This window comes from Sus scrofa, chromosome 1 (assembly GCF_054392235.1).
Source record: "Sus scrofa isolate SSC_HxYL_T2T_F1_AM1 chromosome 1, Sscrofa_HxYL_maternal_Yorkshire_Landrace_v2.0, whole genome shotgun sequence".
NCBI lineage: Eukaryota > Metazoa > Chordata > Mammalia > Artiodactyla > Suidae > Sus > Sus scrofa.
Genome location: NC_139383.1, coordinates 20,662,932 through 20,677,590, shown reverse-complemented (window position 1 = coordinate 20,677,590; position 14,659 = coordinate 20,662,932). Strand labels below are relative to the sequence as shown.

General features: G+C 38.0%; 1 protein-coding gene and 1 long non-coding RNA gene across 17 annotated transcripts in view; one reads left to right on the top strand and one right to left on the bottom strand.

Annotated features, from left to right (window-relative positions):
- The window catches only part of UTRN (utrophin), a 535,632-nt gene that overhangs the window by 409,255 nt on the left and 111,718 nt on the right, over window positions 1-14,659 (top strand). For all 16 annotated transcript variants that reach the window (XM_085024297.1, XM_085024293.1, XM_085024287.1 and 13 more), the window contains one exon: window positions 7,331-7,460. In XM_085024297.1, the coding sequence (XP_084880423.1) occupies window positions 7,331-7,460 (130 nt within the window). The remainder of the gene's footprint in view (window positions 1-7,330; window positions 7,461-14,659) is intronic.
- Window positions 150-5,226, bottom strand: LOC146405961 (uncharacterized). The gene is made up of 2 exons (XR_014845210.1): window positions 1,309-5,226; window positions 150-383 (listed from the first exon to the last, which is right to left on the bottom strand). It is a non-coding gene; the product is annotated as an uncharacterized LOC146405961 (long non-coding RNA).

Here is a 14,659-nt window from a genome sequence, read left to right as displayed (position 1 = left end):
GTTCAGCAGTTAATGAACCCAACTTGGATCCATGAGGATGTGGGTTCAATCCCTGGCTTTGCTCAGTGGGTCAAGGATCTGGCATTGCTGTGAGCTGTGGTGTAGGTTGCAGAGGCGGCTTGGGTCTGGCATTGCTACAGCTGTGGCATGGGCCAGCAGCTCTAGTTCTGATTAGACAGCCTGGGAACCTCCATATGCTACAGGTGTGGCCCCAAAAAGACAAAAAAAAAAAAAAAGAGAGAGAGAGCGATGAACTATATTTTCCATTCTCCCAACTCTGTGCTGACCTCATAACTCACTTCAAACAATAGAATGTGGCAGAAGAGATGAACAAATTCTAGAGCTAAGGAGTTCCCATCGTGGTGCAGTGGAAACCAATCCGACTAGGAACCATGAGGTTGCGGGTTCCATCCTTGGCCTTGCTCAGTGGGTTAAGGATCCGGCGCTGCTCTGAGCTGTGGTGTAGGTCACAGTCGTGGCTCGGATCCACATTGCTGTGGTTCTGGTGTAGGCTGGCAGCAACGGCTCTGATTAGACTCCTAGCCTGGGAACCTCCATATGCCACGGGTGTGGCCCTAAAAAGACAAAAAAAGAAAAAATAATAAAATAAAAAAATTCTAGAGCTGTGCTATTATGGGAACCTTTGTTGCATGCAACCATTTCTATTTAATTTAAATCAGGTACAGTTGGATAAAATTTATAACTCAGTTCCTAGGTTGCATCAGTTGTATTGCAGGTACGTACGAGATAGCCACACACAACTAGGGTTGCCATGTTGGTCTGCATAGTTTTAGAACGTTTCCATCATTGTAGAAAGTTCTTTCGGACGGAGCTGTTCTAGAGCTAAAGCCTTTTTCACTCTGCCCTTTGGGGACCCCAATAATCCTGTTGAAGAAGCCCAGTCCAGCCTAATGGGCAATTAGAAACCACAGGGAGGGAAACCAGACTGCCCCAGCCAATAGCCAGCAATAATTTCCAGAAATGTGAGTGAGACCATCTTGGACTTCCAATCCCATTCAAGCCACAGATGACTGGTAATCAGCAAAAGAACTGGTCAAATTGCTAATCCATAGCATCATGAAAAATAAATTCTCCTTAAGTCAATAATTTTTTTTTTCCATCTTTTTGTCATTTAGGGCCATACCCACGGCATATGGAGGTTTCCAGGCTAGGGGTCTAATCAGAGCTGTAGCTGCTGGCCTACGCCAGAGTCACAGCAATGCCAGATCTGAGCCATGTCTGCGACCTACACCACAGCTCACGGCAACACCAGATCCTTAACCTACTGAGCAAGGCCAGGGATTGAACCCGCAACCTCATGGTCCCTCGTCAGATTTGTTTTCACTGCGCCACAACAAGAACTCCTAAGTCAATAATTTTTAGGTGCATTTGATACAACAGTAATAACAGATACTACCTTCAATCTAATGGTGGCATTAATTTTGAAATTATGTCCTATGCAGTTACCGCATGTATTAGGATGTAGAAAAAAGAGGGAAGACGAAATGGGCCTATATCACCCCTTTCAGTGAGATCAGTTTCTTGTTTAAGAAGAGAAAAGGATATTTGCTAATATCAAAGTAATGACCTAAGCAAACTGAAATAATGCTTACTAGCTGAGTTAGATGATAAGAGAAGTACAGTTGATTTACAATGATAAGGGAAAATTACTTTGCATCAAAAATTCTTTACCAGTAATTTTCAAAGTAGATAGTTCACATAATCCAGGCCAACTAAAATCTAAGAATTATTCCATTGTAGTATAATCAGATTGGGGGAATTTCGGTATGTTTTGCTTGGTCATAATTTAGAATCCTTTGTAGGATTTAATTCCAAAAGCATGCCTTCTTTTATTTATTGTTCCCCAAGCATTTATTGAGTACTTTCCATATAGATCTAGGCAGGCACTGAGGATTTTGAATGATTAAGAGCTGAGCCTTCCTCTGGAAGAACTGACAGTATAATGGAGGGGACAGATACGTGGGGACAATATATCAAGATGAGCTGTGTTAGAGAAATAAAATGTGCTCTGGAAACATTTAGGTGGGAACATACCAAGTATCAGGGTGAGCTATTACCTTGCAGATTGGTTGGGGGTTGGGACGGATATAAAGGTTAGTAAGTAAATAGATTACCTAAAGGACTTTTTGGGGGAAAAGAGCAGAATTATTTTAATAACTTTATTGAGGCATTATCACATAAGATTCACTCTATTAAGTGAATAGTTTGGTGGCTTTTAGTATATTCAGAGTTGTGCAACCATCATTGCCATGTAGTTTTAGAACAGTTTCATTATCCTCTAAAGCAACCCGATACCCATGAGCAATCACTCAGCGATGCTTCCCTTAATTTTCCAGCCCTAAAGCAACCACCCATCTACTCTCTGTCTCCATGCACTTACCTATTGGGGCCTTTGACTGTAATGGACTTTGGGTCTGGCTTCTTTCACGTTTGCAAGATTCATCTCTATGGTAACATGTATCAGTAATTCATTCATTTTTATTGCTGAATAAGATGCCATTCTATGGATATACAGCATTTTGTTTATCTATTCATCAGTTGACGGGTATTTGGGCTCTGGCCACATTTTGGCCATTATGAATAGTATTGCTGTGAACATTCATGTACAAGCTTTTATGTGGATATGTGCTTTTAGTTATCTAGGGTGTATATACCTAGGAGTGCAATTTCTGAGTTGTTTTGTAACTGTGTTGAGCATTTTTAGGGATTGCCTAATTCTTTTTTCAAAGTGGATGCACCATTTTAATCATTCCAACAGCAGCATGTGGAGGCTCCAAATTCTTCACATCCTTGCCAATACTAGTTACTGCCTGAGAACAGACTTGTTTTGAATGAAAATATAAAGTCATTAAAATAGAAAAAATTCCAATTAGATTGTTGTACTCATCTAAGACAGCCCATATTACCAGTCATGTGATATTAGAACCTAAAGCCGAATGCCACCTTGTAGCTCTGTGTACAAAACAACTCTGTTGGGGTCTAATTATCTTATCATTAATGTTCACCAGGTGGTTAGGAAAGGCTGGTTTTCGTTTATGTCTTATTGAGAGGAAAAAGGTGGTGAAATAGTTTTATGTGTAGTGCTGTTGAAAGTGAAACCCTTTTCTGACAGGCCATTAAATATACTTGAAATAGAACAAATTGAATCACAAAATTAAATTTGCAAAATAGAGTATGAACAGCTATTGAAAGTCTGCTGTTCCTTAGAATACCTGGGTGATGAGTTGGCTTTGGAGCTTGAGGCTCATATTTTTATTGACCCGGCATGGTCCTCACCTGCCCACGCTTGCCTCCTCTGCTTCCCTCCCTTGGCATATCAAAGGAATTCGGGAGACATTCCCTGGCCAACACCCTGTGCGGAGAGGATTGTTTTAGGAAGTGCTGGGGTTTAATGTGGTCAGGAAGGAAAACAGGTTCTCCAGACCCAGGGCTCTCTTAGACTCAGACTTAATGTTTTTGTTTGTTTGGTTGGGTTTTTTTGTTTGTTTGTTTTTTTTTTTATTAGAGTTGATTTACAATGTTCTGTCAATTTCTGCTGTACAGCAAAGTGACCCAGTTATACATGTATATACATTCTTCTTCTCATATTATCTTCCATCATGTTCCATCACTAGTGATTGGATAGAGTCCCCTGTGCTATACAGCAGGACCTCATTTCTCATCCATTCCAAATGCAATATCTGCATCTACGAACCCCAAACTCCCAGAGACGTGTTTTCTTTTTGACTGTCAGAGACCTGACAATTAAATAAAACACAGAAGTATAAATCTGACATCTCACCCTCACCCCCTTGTCCAGCTCTTCAGTGTCTCCCCAAGCACCCATTATTGGTTAAGTTGCAGGTGCTCAGAACACCATACAGTCTTGGAGACCTGATTACCACCCTCTTCAGACTCAGCTCTGCTGTTTTATCCACACTAAATGTTTGTCCTTTCGTGAGGGCACACATTGTCACGTTCTCTTATTCTTCTGCTCATGTTTAGTTTCCTCTGTTGGGAGTGCCCTTCTCTCTTTGCAGGTTCCGTTTAGACACTCTCTCCACCAGGAAGTCTTCTGGAGCCCCCTAACTCTAGTAGGTCCCGAGGCACTGATTGTGTGCCTAGTTTACCCATAAACAAACAAACAAACAAAACCCAGAAAAGGTCCTAGGCCTTGGGGAACTTATGTTTATTTGAGAGGCATGGACAATAAACCATAGACATAATAACTAAATACCTACCTTGCATGGAAGGTGGTTTGTGCTGGAAGGTGATAGGATTTACACACAAGGTTAAGCAGAGTGGTGGGGATGTGAATACTGGGGATGAAAAATGTAGGGACAGCAATGGGATATTCAACAGGGTGGGTGAGGATACCTCACTGGGAAGGCTTCACAGGATGAGGGAATCTGCCTGTGAACCTGCGGGAAGAAGCTTTCCAGGAAGAGCACACACCAGTGGGTGAAATTACACCTTGTGAGAGCATCCAGGTTAAGCTGTTAAATTCCAGCCATCAGGGAAGGTGACTGTGGTATCCTCTCTACAGACAAGTATGTATTTCCATTTGGATTTTGGAAATCTTACAAATCATTTCAAAACATCCCTCCTTTACCATCTCCCCTCTGCCTACCCCTTTCCAAAGCACATTTTGTGGACTAGTAATTAAAGTAGAACTCCCACTCAAGAATTACTGTACTCCTATGTCAAAACATGGGTCATTTATCTTCTTTCTCCATCACAAGACTTGGATTCATCTTCTGTGGAATATATGCCCTATAAATGTTTTCCGTTTCCAGAGGACCAGCAATGTAATGCCTCTGTTCTTTCTTCCCTGAGTCACATCCTTTTGTTTTGTCTTCTCTCAGTTTCTAATTTCCTTTCACATCGACACCTATGGGTTTTTCCTGGTTTCTCTTTTGTACTAAATCTCTAACTACTATCTGTGTATTCTTCATCCTCTTTGAATAAACCAGAGTAAGGAGGTGTTCCTGCTTCTTCACATTCTTCTCAGCTGCTGGTATCCAGTGGGTACTGCCTTGTCCTGCCCTTTCAAAAATAAGAAATCTCTTGGAGTTCCCTTGTGACGTGGGGCTTTAAGGATCTGGCATTGTCACTGAAGTGACTGAAGTCACTGCTGCAGTGCAGGTTCAATCCCTCAACCAAGAACTTCTGCATGATGCAGGCCCAGCCAAAAAAAACAAAAAACAAAAAGGAAAGAAAAAGAAATTTCACACAGCCCTTCACATTATTTTCAAAATCTTTACTGCTTCCACATTTACTGGTTAGACTTGGGCTTTGGGGCTAAATACTCTTGATTACTAAAATTTTGTGAATTATTCTGCTGTATTATTCACTGTTTTTCTTTTAAACCATGTGGTTTTTTCATATCAGTCTTTTATGCTTCCTTTTTTTTTTCAGAAATAAATTTCGAAGATATTTTCATTCTTGGATTTTCACATTGGAGCTTCTTACTCTAACACAATAATCTAAGTTAAAAGAATTGACTCAAGACTTTTAAATGTATATATATGTATACATATGCATATACACACCTTTTTATGTGTAATAGGTATTATTTTCCAGATTTAACATGTATTCTTTCCACTTCTCTTGTGTGTCTTTTTTTTTCCATGTTTCCGAAACTTTAAATGTCAAGAGATCATCTTTTTTTCCTGGAATATTACGCCTTGGGATTTCTTCACAAACTGCACTCCTTAAATAGAGATGATAGAGGTTTTGGCTCTTTTACCCCCAACATAGTCCTTTCATACTAATAATTGGAATAGTAACTGGAGATAATTGGAAATATATTGACTTGAGCTGACTTCACAGCTATGCTTTGTTTATATCGATGCTGGGAAGGACACATAAACATATCTGTGGATTTTAGAGGAAGTTTTATTTCATCCCATTTCCTGTATGTTATTACTGCATCTACGTTGTGGGTTGGTGTTTTCTTTTGGGTTGCTATGCACGTTTATTGTTTTAGTTTAAAATGTAAATCAAAGCAATAATTGTGTGGAAAAGTCAAATAATATTTATAATGCTTATCACCAAAAAACACCGTCCCTCCATTTCTCTCAATTTGTCACCTGTTCTTCTCATTCCTCCCTCCCCTTCTGCAATGGTCTCTTTCAACTTCCTTACCAGTGGTTTTCTGGTGTTTAGTTTCCGTTTTCTTTTTTTACATGAAATTATTATGATATTTCTAGATTTTTTAATTTTTGCTTTTTACTTCCTATGGAAGATGGGGATGTAAAGGCTCCAAATACCCAGTTACCCCAACATAGTTGTATCATAGTTAGATCAAAATAGTTGTGTTCAGAAGGGATTTGTTGATTCTAAAAGACTGTTAGAGTGTAATATTTTAGAACATAAAAAAATCGAGTTCTCAAAATGCATTGCTGGGGAACTACATTAAAAGTGAAATATCAGAGCCAGTAGGCATTTATGTGTATAATTTAAGAGGATAACAACATTAACAGTTTTGATTTAGCTACAGTATTAAACTAGCACATTAAAATAGCACAAGATCATTTACTCTGATCTTGCAGTAGTCACTGGATGAGTTTTGTTGTTTTTAAACGCTGGTCAATTAGTCTTAATTACCAGACATTTTATAGGAGCAGAGGTGAAAGTTTAACCCTACTTAAAAGAACAAAAGGACTAAAGACAAACGGTTCTGAGACTCACAGATTTGCATGAAAAACGTCACAAGGGAAAAATTGTAATTGCCTCAGCATGAGAGATGGAATATATTTTAAGTTAATTGGAGACTATCTTTTATGGGTTCTTTTTGGTTTAGTTTTGATTTCATGTACTTTAATTTGTTTCTATCTCTTAATTTTTTTTCTTAATATATTCCAAAGAATGTAAAACACTTCTGAGGAACTCATTACTACTTGTGAAATTGCCTTTCTGTACAGCTGGATGTAATTTTTTTTTTTTTTTTTGGCTGTCTTATAAGAAAAAGAATCTTAGATCAGGCTATTATATTTTAGCAATCTGACAGTAGTGATGACCAAAAAGTACATTTTGTGTAAGTTCAAATACAATGTAGCAATTCCTCTTAGGTAAATATTGTAACATTTTGGCTTTTTGGTAGGGTCTTTTTGGCATTTTGGTGGGGTCTTTTGTTGAATCCTCTGTTTAAATTCATGTTTCATCATTCATATGTGTAAAATTGACATTTTCACATCTAACCCACTTAAGTGCTGGTAATTAGCCGTTTCCTTAACAAGTATGGTCCAAAAGTGGTCTAATTGAAGATGTTCCATGACTTGATGAACATACTAGGTTACAAATTCAACTTTTGCTTCTCTTTGCAAAGGCACTGAGACGTGAGTTAAAGGAGAAAGAATATTCTGTCCTGAATGCCATAGACCAAGCTCGAGTTTTCCTGGCTGATCAGCCAATTGAGGCCCCTGAAGAACCGAGAAGAAACTTACAATCAAAAACAGGTGAGACTGGTTTCTTTGGTACATAATAAAAACACGTGTGAGAAGAAGAAAACACCAAAATCAAGTTGGGAGTTTTCTTACAACTCTTCTAAGTGTTATTTCCGTCAAATGCGTCATATTTAACAAACATCTAGATTCTCAAATTTAAAAATGAAATGGCTGTGTACTTCACTATCAACATTTTAAAAGGAAATTAACTGTAGAAAAATTGACTTATTAAAAAGTATAACTAAAAATAATTTCTTTTAGGAAATAAAAATTTGCATTTCCTGTATTTAAACAACCACATGATAAATAATCTTAAGTAGAAGAATGATATTTAAAATACAAGAGTAAGCATATAAAGTATTTAGATAGCTATACAAAATTACTTTTAAAATAGGACGCTGAAGCTCTTTTCTTTTACAAGCAGACCACAGAATTTATTTAAACATAACAACCTATGCTATTTATGTACTTTGGCTTAAAACTGAAACAGTATCTAGAAAATAGTAGTAAATCTCATAACAGATTTAAGAGATAAATTTGGGGGCCAACATGTATCTTTATTTTGAGTTTTCACTGTTGGCATAAAAGCATTCTGATGCGTTTAAAAAAATGAACCTATCATTCAAAGTATTTTTTCCTCATTCACTTTCCATAGAAAAGGCCAGCCTGAAAGACTGCTATGTCCAGCAGGGTAATTCATGAGCCTTTACTGCTTGTAAGGGAAGTACAGTTGGAAAATGATTTGACTGTAGCTGGAACTAGATCAGACATTTGGAAAGTAGCCACTTTCTTCCTCGGTCTTTCTCAGGGAAGCTCTACTTCAACCAGAATAAATTTCCCATCAGGGTCATGATTTTTGTGACCCTTTAAACTTGCGTGTGTGTGTGTGTGTGTGTGTGTGCTTGCGCAAAGACATCCGTAGTATAATTATCATCTCTCCCAGCACTGTTTTTTTTTTTTAATTTTTAAATTATAGTTGATTTATATTGTTCTGTCAATTTCTGCTGTATAGCAAAGTGACCCAGTTATATATATATATACACACATTCTTTTCCAGCATAAGTATTTATTTTCTGCTGGTGGTATCACTATTTTTGCAGTCAGCCTGCTGGGGAACTAAGTCAGTTTTGAGTCTCCACTTTTCATAGTCTGCAAATCACTCATGATTGTTATTTCTGTCTTTGGAGAGTTATGCTTTGTTGTATATGTATCACACACATACACACGTGTGCACACAACATACACACACCTACATAGGAGGTGGTTAAATGACTGGGCTCTCTCAGGTGTGGGTAGGAAGTGATTAGGTTCATGGAAGAGGAGTGCCCAGGCTGGGGCAGCTGCCCATCAGGGAGGAGCAGAGCGGCCAGGCAGGGGGTCAGGAGCTGTGCCTGGGCAGGAGGTAGCAGCGAGGCCTTTGTGTGTGGTGTCTGGTGCAGCTGACAGTCAGACAGAGCATTTTGACTTAATACAGCAAGAAGAAGGTGCTCTGTTTCACGTGTTTGTTTGTTTTTTTTAAGCTTGGAAGAAAAATAAGTTCACTTGTCTCACCTTATCCAATTTAAAATCTGCCTTAAATCTGCTTTTCTCATCTCCTTGCTTCCTCAGTACTTTTCAGAGGATAGAAGAAACATTTTTCTAATAAGCTACTTCGTGGCAGTGAAAAAGTATTACATCACCAAAGTTTTGCTTTGCTATAAATTTTCTTCCTCAGTGGTTAGTCACTTTAAAGGGTAAAAAAAATAAAAGGGTTGCTTTTTGCATCCTATTTTTGCTGTTATATTCAGGACATTTTTAAGGCCCATTTTCATATACTCTATTTGGGAGGCAAGGAAAAATGTCATCTCAATTTAAACTCTGTGATTTGTTTGTTTTTTTGCAATGAACAAGATTAATACTCTCTCCTTTCCTGATCTCATTTTGTGTAATGCTGTCTGATTTTTACCTGTTGTTAAAAGTAAATGAAAGAAAATTATCTATAATAGTTTTTATACTTTGTTTTTTATCATGACTTATGAACAACGGCTATCAGAAGTAGAGAGCATTTGAACATTAGTTACCTTGTGCGATGCTACTGGAAATATTCAATGCTGGAGGGGATAGAATAGGAAGAAATTGTAGAATGATTTTTTGGGTGTTATTTAATAAGCATATATTGAGTATGCTGTGTAATGTGCCTTAGGGACACACCAAAATGAATCCATCTCTTTACTTTCAAGTAACTATTCCAGAAAATACTCCTCTCCATGATTTCTCTCTCCCAAAGCCTTTTCTCCTAGCTCTTTTTTTTCCTCCCTATTGTCAATTATAGTATTTTATGATAGCTTAGAAGCTTTCCTTTTATTACCAAGTGGCACAGGATGAGTTGCTCTCAGGCACCTTTTAATTGATAAATACTGTTAAAAACAAGCAAACAAATTATTTCAGTCAAATCATCAGTTGCTGACACAAAGAATCTCACCAGGTATGGTCTGCTAGATATTTTTTTCCTCTGGTTTTATTGAAATAGAATTTGACATATAACGTTGTACAAATTTAAGGTGTATGACATAATGATTTGATATTTGTCTATCTTATGAAATGATCACCACAGTAAGTCTAATTAACATCTAGCACCTCACAGAGTTACAGCTTTTTTCCTTGCGGTGAGAACTTTTAAGATCTACTCTCTTAGCAGCTTTCAAGTATGTATTTTAAATAGTTAAAAATCACCACTAACATTAATCTCCCTATTTCAGGCCATTACCATGTTTTGCTAGGACTGTTGGCAATATCTTCTTAGTTGATAGGTCTGTATCAACATAGATGCTGTGATGATGTACCTTAAACACAGAACTGGCACTTGCTCCCCTGGTTTAAAAACCAGGATCTGACCTCCAAACAAGGCTGCACAGTGATTTGGCTCAGCTCTCCTGTGTAGCAGCATCTTATGCCTCTTTCTATTCCAAACAAATGTCCATTCGACACCCACTTCTCAGATTTTCTGCAGGTAATGGTCTTCTTGCCTTTTTTTTTTTTTTCGGGGTGCACCCATGGCATATGGAAGTTCCCAGGCTAAGGGTCCAATCAGAGCTGCAGCCACCAGCCTACGCCACACCAAGGCTGTGGAGTCTGAGCCACATCTGCGACCTGCACCACAGCTCATGATAGCATCGGATCCTTAACGCACTGAGTGAGGCCAGGGAACAAACCCGAGTCCTCCTGGATACTACTTGGGTTCCTTACTGCTGAGTCACACTGGCCACTCCTCCTTGCCTTTATCTTGTTTCTGTTTTTTTCCTGCCTGTAGGTGCCTCCTACCTGATTTCCATCTCTTTCCTCCTTTGCCTGCCCAGTCCCCGCTCATTCTGTTCCACTCATTGCAGGCTTTATGTCTTGTAGGAACCCATTCCTCTCTCAGCTCTCCTCCCTGCCTCCCTGGTATCCCATCGTCTCTCTGACTCATGTTACTAATACCTTTATCTGAAGCTCAGCCTGTCCCTTGCTTAGTGACCTTTCTCATTTACTGAGAATCTGAAAGAGTGTAAAAAAAATTATCTGAAGAGCCAAGCTAGGTATTATGTAGAAAATTAGAGTGAAGATCTTATTAGTTCATAGAAAAGACACTGTCTCAGAGGTATAAACTCTTACTTTAGACACTGTTGTTAACAAGTGTAACTCATTTTATAGTGAATTATGGGTGTGCATGTAGCAGGGTGGAAATGACAAGAGAGGGGACAAGGGTGACAATGAGAAATGACTTCTGGCAGTCCAAAGCAATGAGGAGAAAGAAAATTATAAAAAGAATACAAGAGAATTCTAAAATAAAACAGAGTAGTCTTTGGGGCTTTTAGCAATAAAAGAAAAGCTGAAGCTGTAAATTATAGCTTATTTTTTTTTTTTGGAGACAAAATATAAATCAGTTAAGAGAAAGCATAGGCATTTTCGCTATATTTTAGTAAGTTTCCTTCTAAAATGGCAAGCATAAAAAAAAAAAGAGCCAAATGAATGAAATGTAGCTGTCTGGACCACTCCCTTACCCAGAATTACTCATTCTGTTTGTAAATGGTTATTAAGTCAATATCATTTTTAATTGCACTAAAATTATCTGAATAATTACGCAAATTTTACGAGGTTCATGACTTTGTGAATAGTCCCCTGTCCTGAGTGATGTGGAACCACTTCATTTGATTTGAACTGTGTCGTGTCAGTATATAATATTTCCTTTTAATGAAGTTGAATTGTTTTTCACTTTATGTTCACCACCTGATCTGTATCTTTTGATAAGTAAAACAGTGGAACAACGAAAGTCTCACCATTCATATTCTTCTGCATATTTGTACTTCCCAAAGCACTTTTGTGTTCTCCTAGCTATCCCGATGAGTTGGGCAGATCAACAGTATGCCTTTCTTTAAAAATAAATAAATATAGAAAGGACAAGAAAAATACTGTGGTGCAGACTGAAGTCATCAGTTCATGGAGGGTAGATCGAGGACCAGAGCACTAAGCTTCTATGTTGGTGACCTTCCTTAACCCTCGGTTTTTACGCTGGCTTTCAACTCATCCCTTTGTACTTTCTCCCTCTCTCTTCACTCTCTCTCCCTCTCTTCCTCTCTCTCTGTCGGCTCATTGGCCACTGACCTCTTAGCTCCTTTTTGACGTTCAGTATCTAGAGCCCCTTCGCCCTGCACAAATGTTTCTTGGCTTCTTTCTTGTTCACGCAACCTCGCTTGCTGTTCTCAGTCCCAGATTTGAATTTCTTTGAAAACCACACAGCTGCATAGTGAAAGTAGATGTGAAAGTAGATAGCCATGGAGCTCACAGCAGAGTCAGCCTCAGCCCACTCCTGCCCCCACACCCCTTGAGGTAATGGGGGGAGGTGCAGGTTCCCTCTCACCTATTTGTTACCCACAGTTCAAGTTGAAAGTCAGAATTGCACAGGGAGTTAGAGCCTTAAGTCTGAATCCTCCTCTCCATACCACACATAGACAGGTGTGAATGCAGACATAGGCATAGGCATGCACACACACACACACACACACACACACACACACACCACACACGCAGAGACATACATACTCATTTTATGAGTTGAGGCTATGATATCAATTACCAAATAAAACAGCTAACACTTTAATAGTCTATTGCACCTCTAAAAATGTTTCAAAAATTATACAGCTGATTATATATGTGTGTAGAAAAGCTATTTTCCTCAATTCAGCTTTTGATTTTAAGACAATTTTAAAAAAAGATTATTTTGTTCATAATAAAATCTGAGTCTTCAAACCTGAGTCTTCAAAATTTATTCCAGTCAGGGCATTGCTATTACTACCACTATTATTTTACTCCAGGCGGTCTGAACATTATTTCTTTTTCAGCCTGGCTTAGTTACTTAATTTATTTTGCTTCACTTAAATGATGGAAAAAAAAAACAAAAACAGGTATTTCTTTAGTGGGTTCATGCATTCATAGTTTTGTGTAGTGTCTATAGTTGTGTATATATGTTTATCCATACACAACTTTTTACAGTTGTATATGATTTTACCTGCTATTAATGGCTAATAATAAACTTTTCAGACAAAAAATATGTATGGATTAATTTTTTTCCTCTTTGCTCTTTGAGAATCTTGTGTATATTTAACAGTAGTTAATGTTTTAATTCACTATATACGGTTTTCTTTTAAATTATTAAATTTTCATAGTATTTTAAAAGTCAGAAGTTTTTTCACTCATATATTTTATGATGTAACAAAGAAGTAATAAGTGACATTTTTCAGTCCATGATGTCAGTCTCCATGTTATGCCAATATTAGCAAACTTATGCAAATAAAATTTCGTGATCATTAAATGAGTGAAAAGATGAAATTATCCTAGAGTTTAGAAGTTGCTTGTATATAACCTAAAGTTACACTAAAAAGATGGCAATAATTATTTTCTTGCATCTCATAAAATGAGGCCAAATTACATGTAACCTCACGTAAGTAATTAGGGTAGTAAAACTCATGGGTGTTTTTTCCCAGGGCATTTTTGATTTTCCTGATGGCATTTTATTAATTAGAACCCCATTCAGTGTGAATGACAGGTACCCAGCCTCCCTAGGCAGAGGCATATGGGGAATGCATTTATCCCCCATAACCAAATTACAGGAAGGGCAAGGACACAGGTAGCCCTTCACAGGGACCAGAATACCGGTCAGAAGCCTTTCTCCATCTCTCCCTTTCTGCCTCTCTCCACAAATTTTCATTTTCTTAGCTTTTCTATTACCTTATACCTTACAACCACATACCAGGGAGGGAAATCCCTTATTTCAATCTAGGACATTCCATGAGAGAGCATCACCTGACTCAGCTTGAGTAACATGGACCTCAGGGTCCTCTGAGATGGGCAAACCTACTTTTATACACAAGCATAGTGTTAGGTGGAGGAAGAATCCATGCCCATAGAGGAAGGGGAAAGAGAGAATAGTGAGTAAACATGGATGTTCAGGACAAACCCACACTCAACAGATGTTTGCAGTGTACCAGGCACTGTTTCCTTTAATTCTCGTAACCACACTTTGAGATATGAGTACTGTTACCATCCCCTTGACAGATGAGGAAACTGAGACTTTGAGATATTTGGATGCATGCTGTCACCCATGTGACAGAGCCAAAGCACCGCTTCTGGCTTGTCACAACCCTTGACGCCCTTAACCATCATAGCATACTATCTTAACTATCTTAACTACTCCAGTAGCATCAAAACACTTCCAGATGGTCAGGAGAAATAGAATTTTATTTTCTGTATTCTTCTACTTATAAAAAGTTCATACAATAAGTAAATACCCTTTTCCCTTTACTCTCTTTTTCCCCAGTACTGAAATATTAGGCTGCTTAATAGAATGACGTACCAGTTCACTGATTTCCTAGCACCAAGGGAGAAGGTATTGAGGCAATACTAGACTTTGTCTTTTTAATTTTCATATAAAAACATGAAGGATAAATAATTGCTTTCAGGCCTGTAGACCAAGGCAATAATTTAATTAGCTTCTTATGTCCAAATTAGATTACTAAAGTTGTGATGCATGAAAAAGCAGAGAAAGATACACTGTTTCTTTCCTTTCCAGTATTCTTAACTACAGAAAACCAGTGTGGTCCTTCTCATTTTCAAGTTCTATCATATATATACGGAGGTAATGAATCTAGTCTTCACCTTTCCTAAATATATTTTAAAATATAAAGTAAGCCGATTGA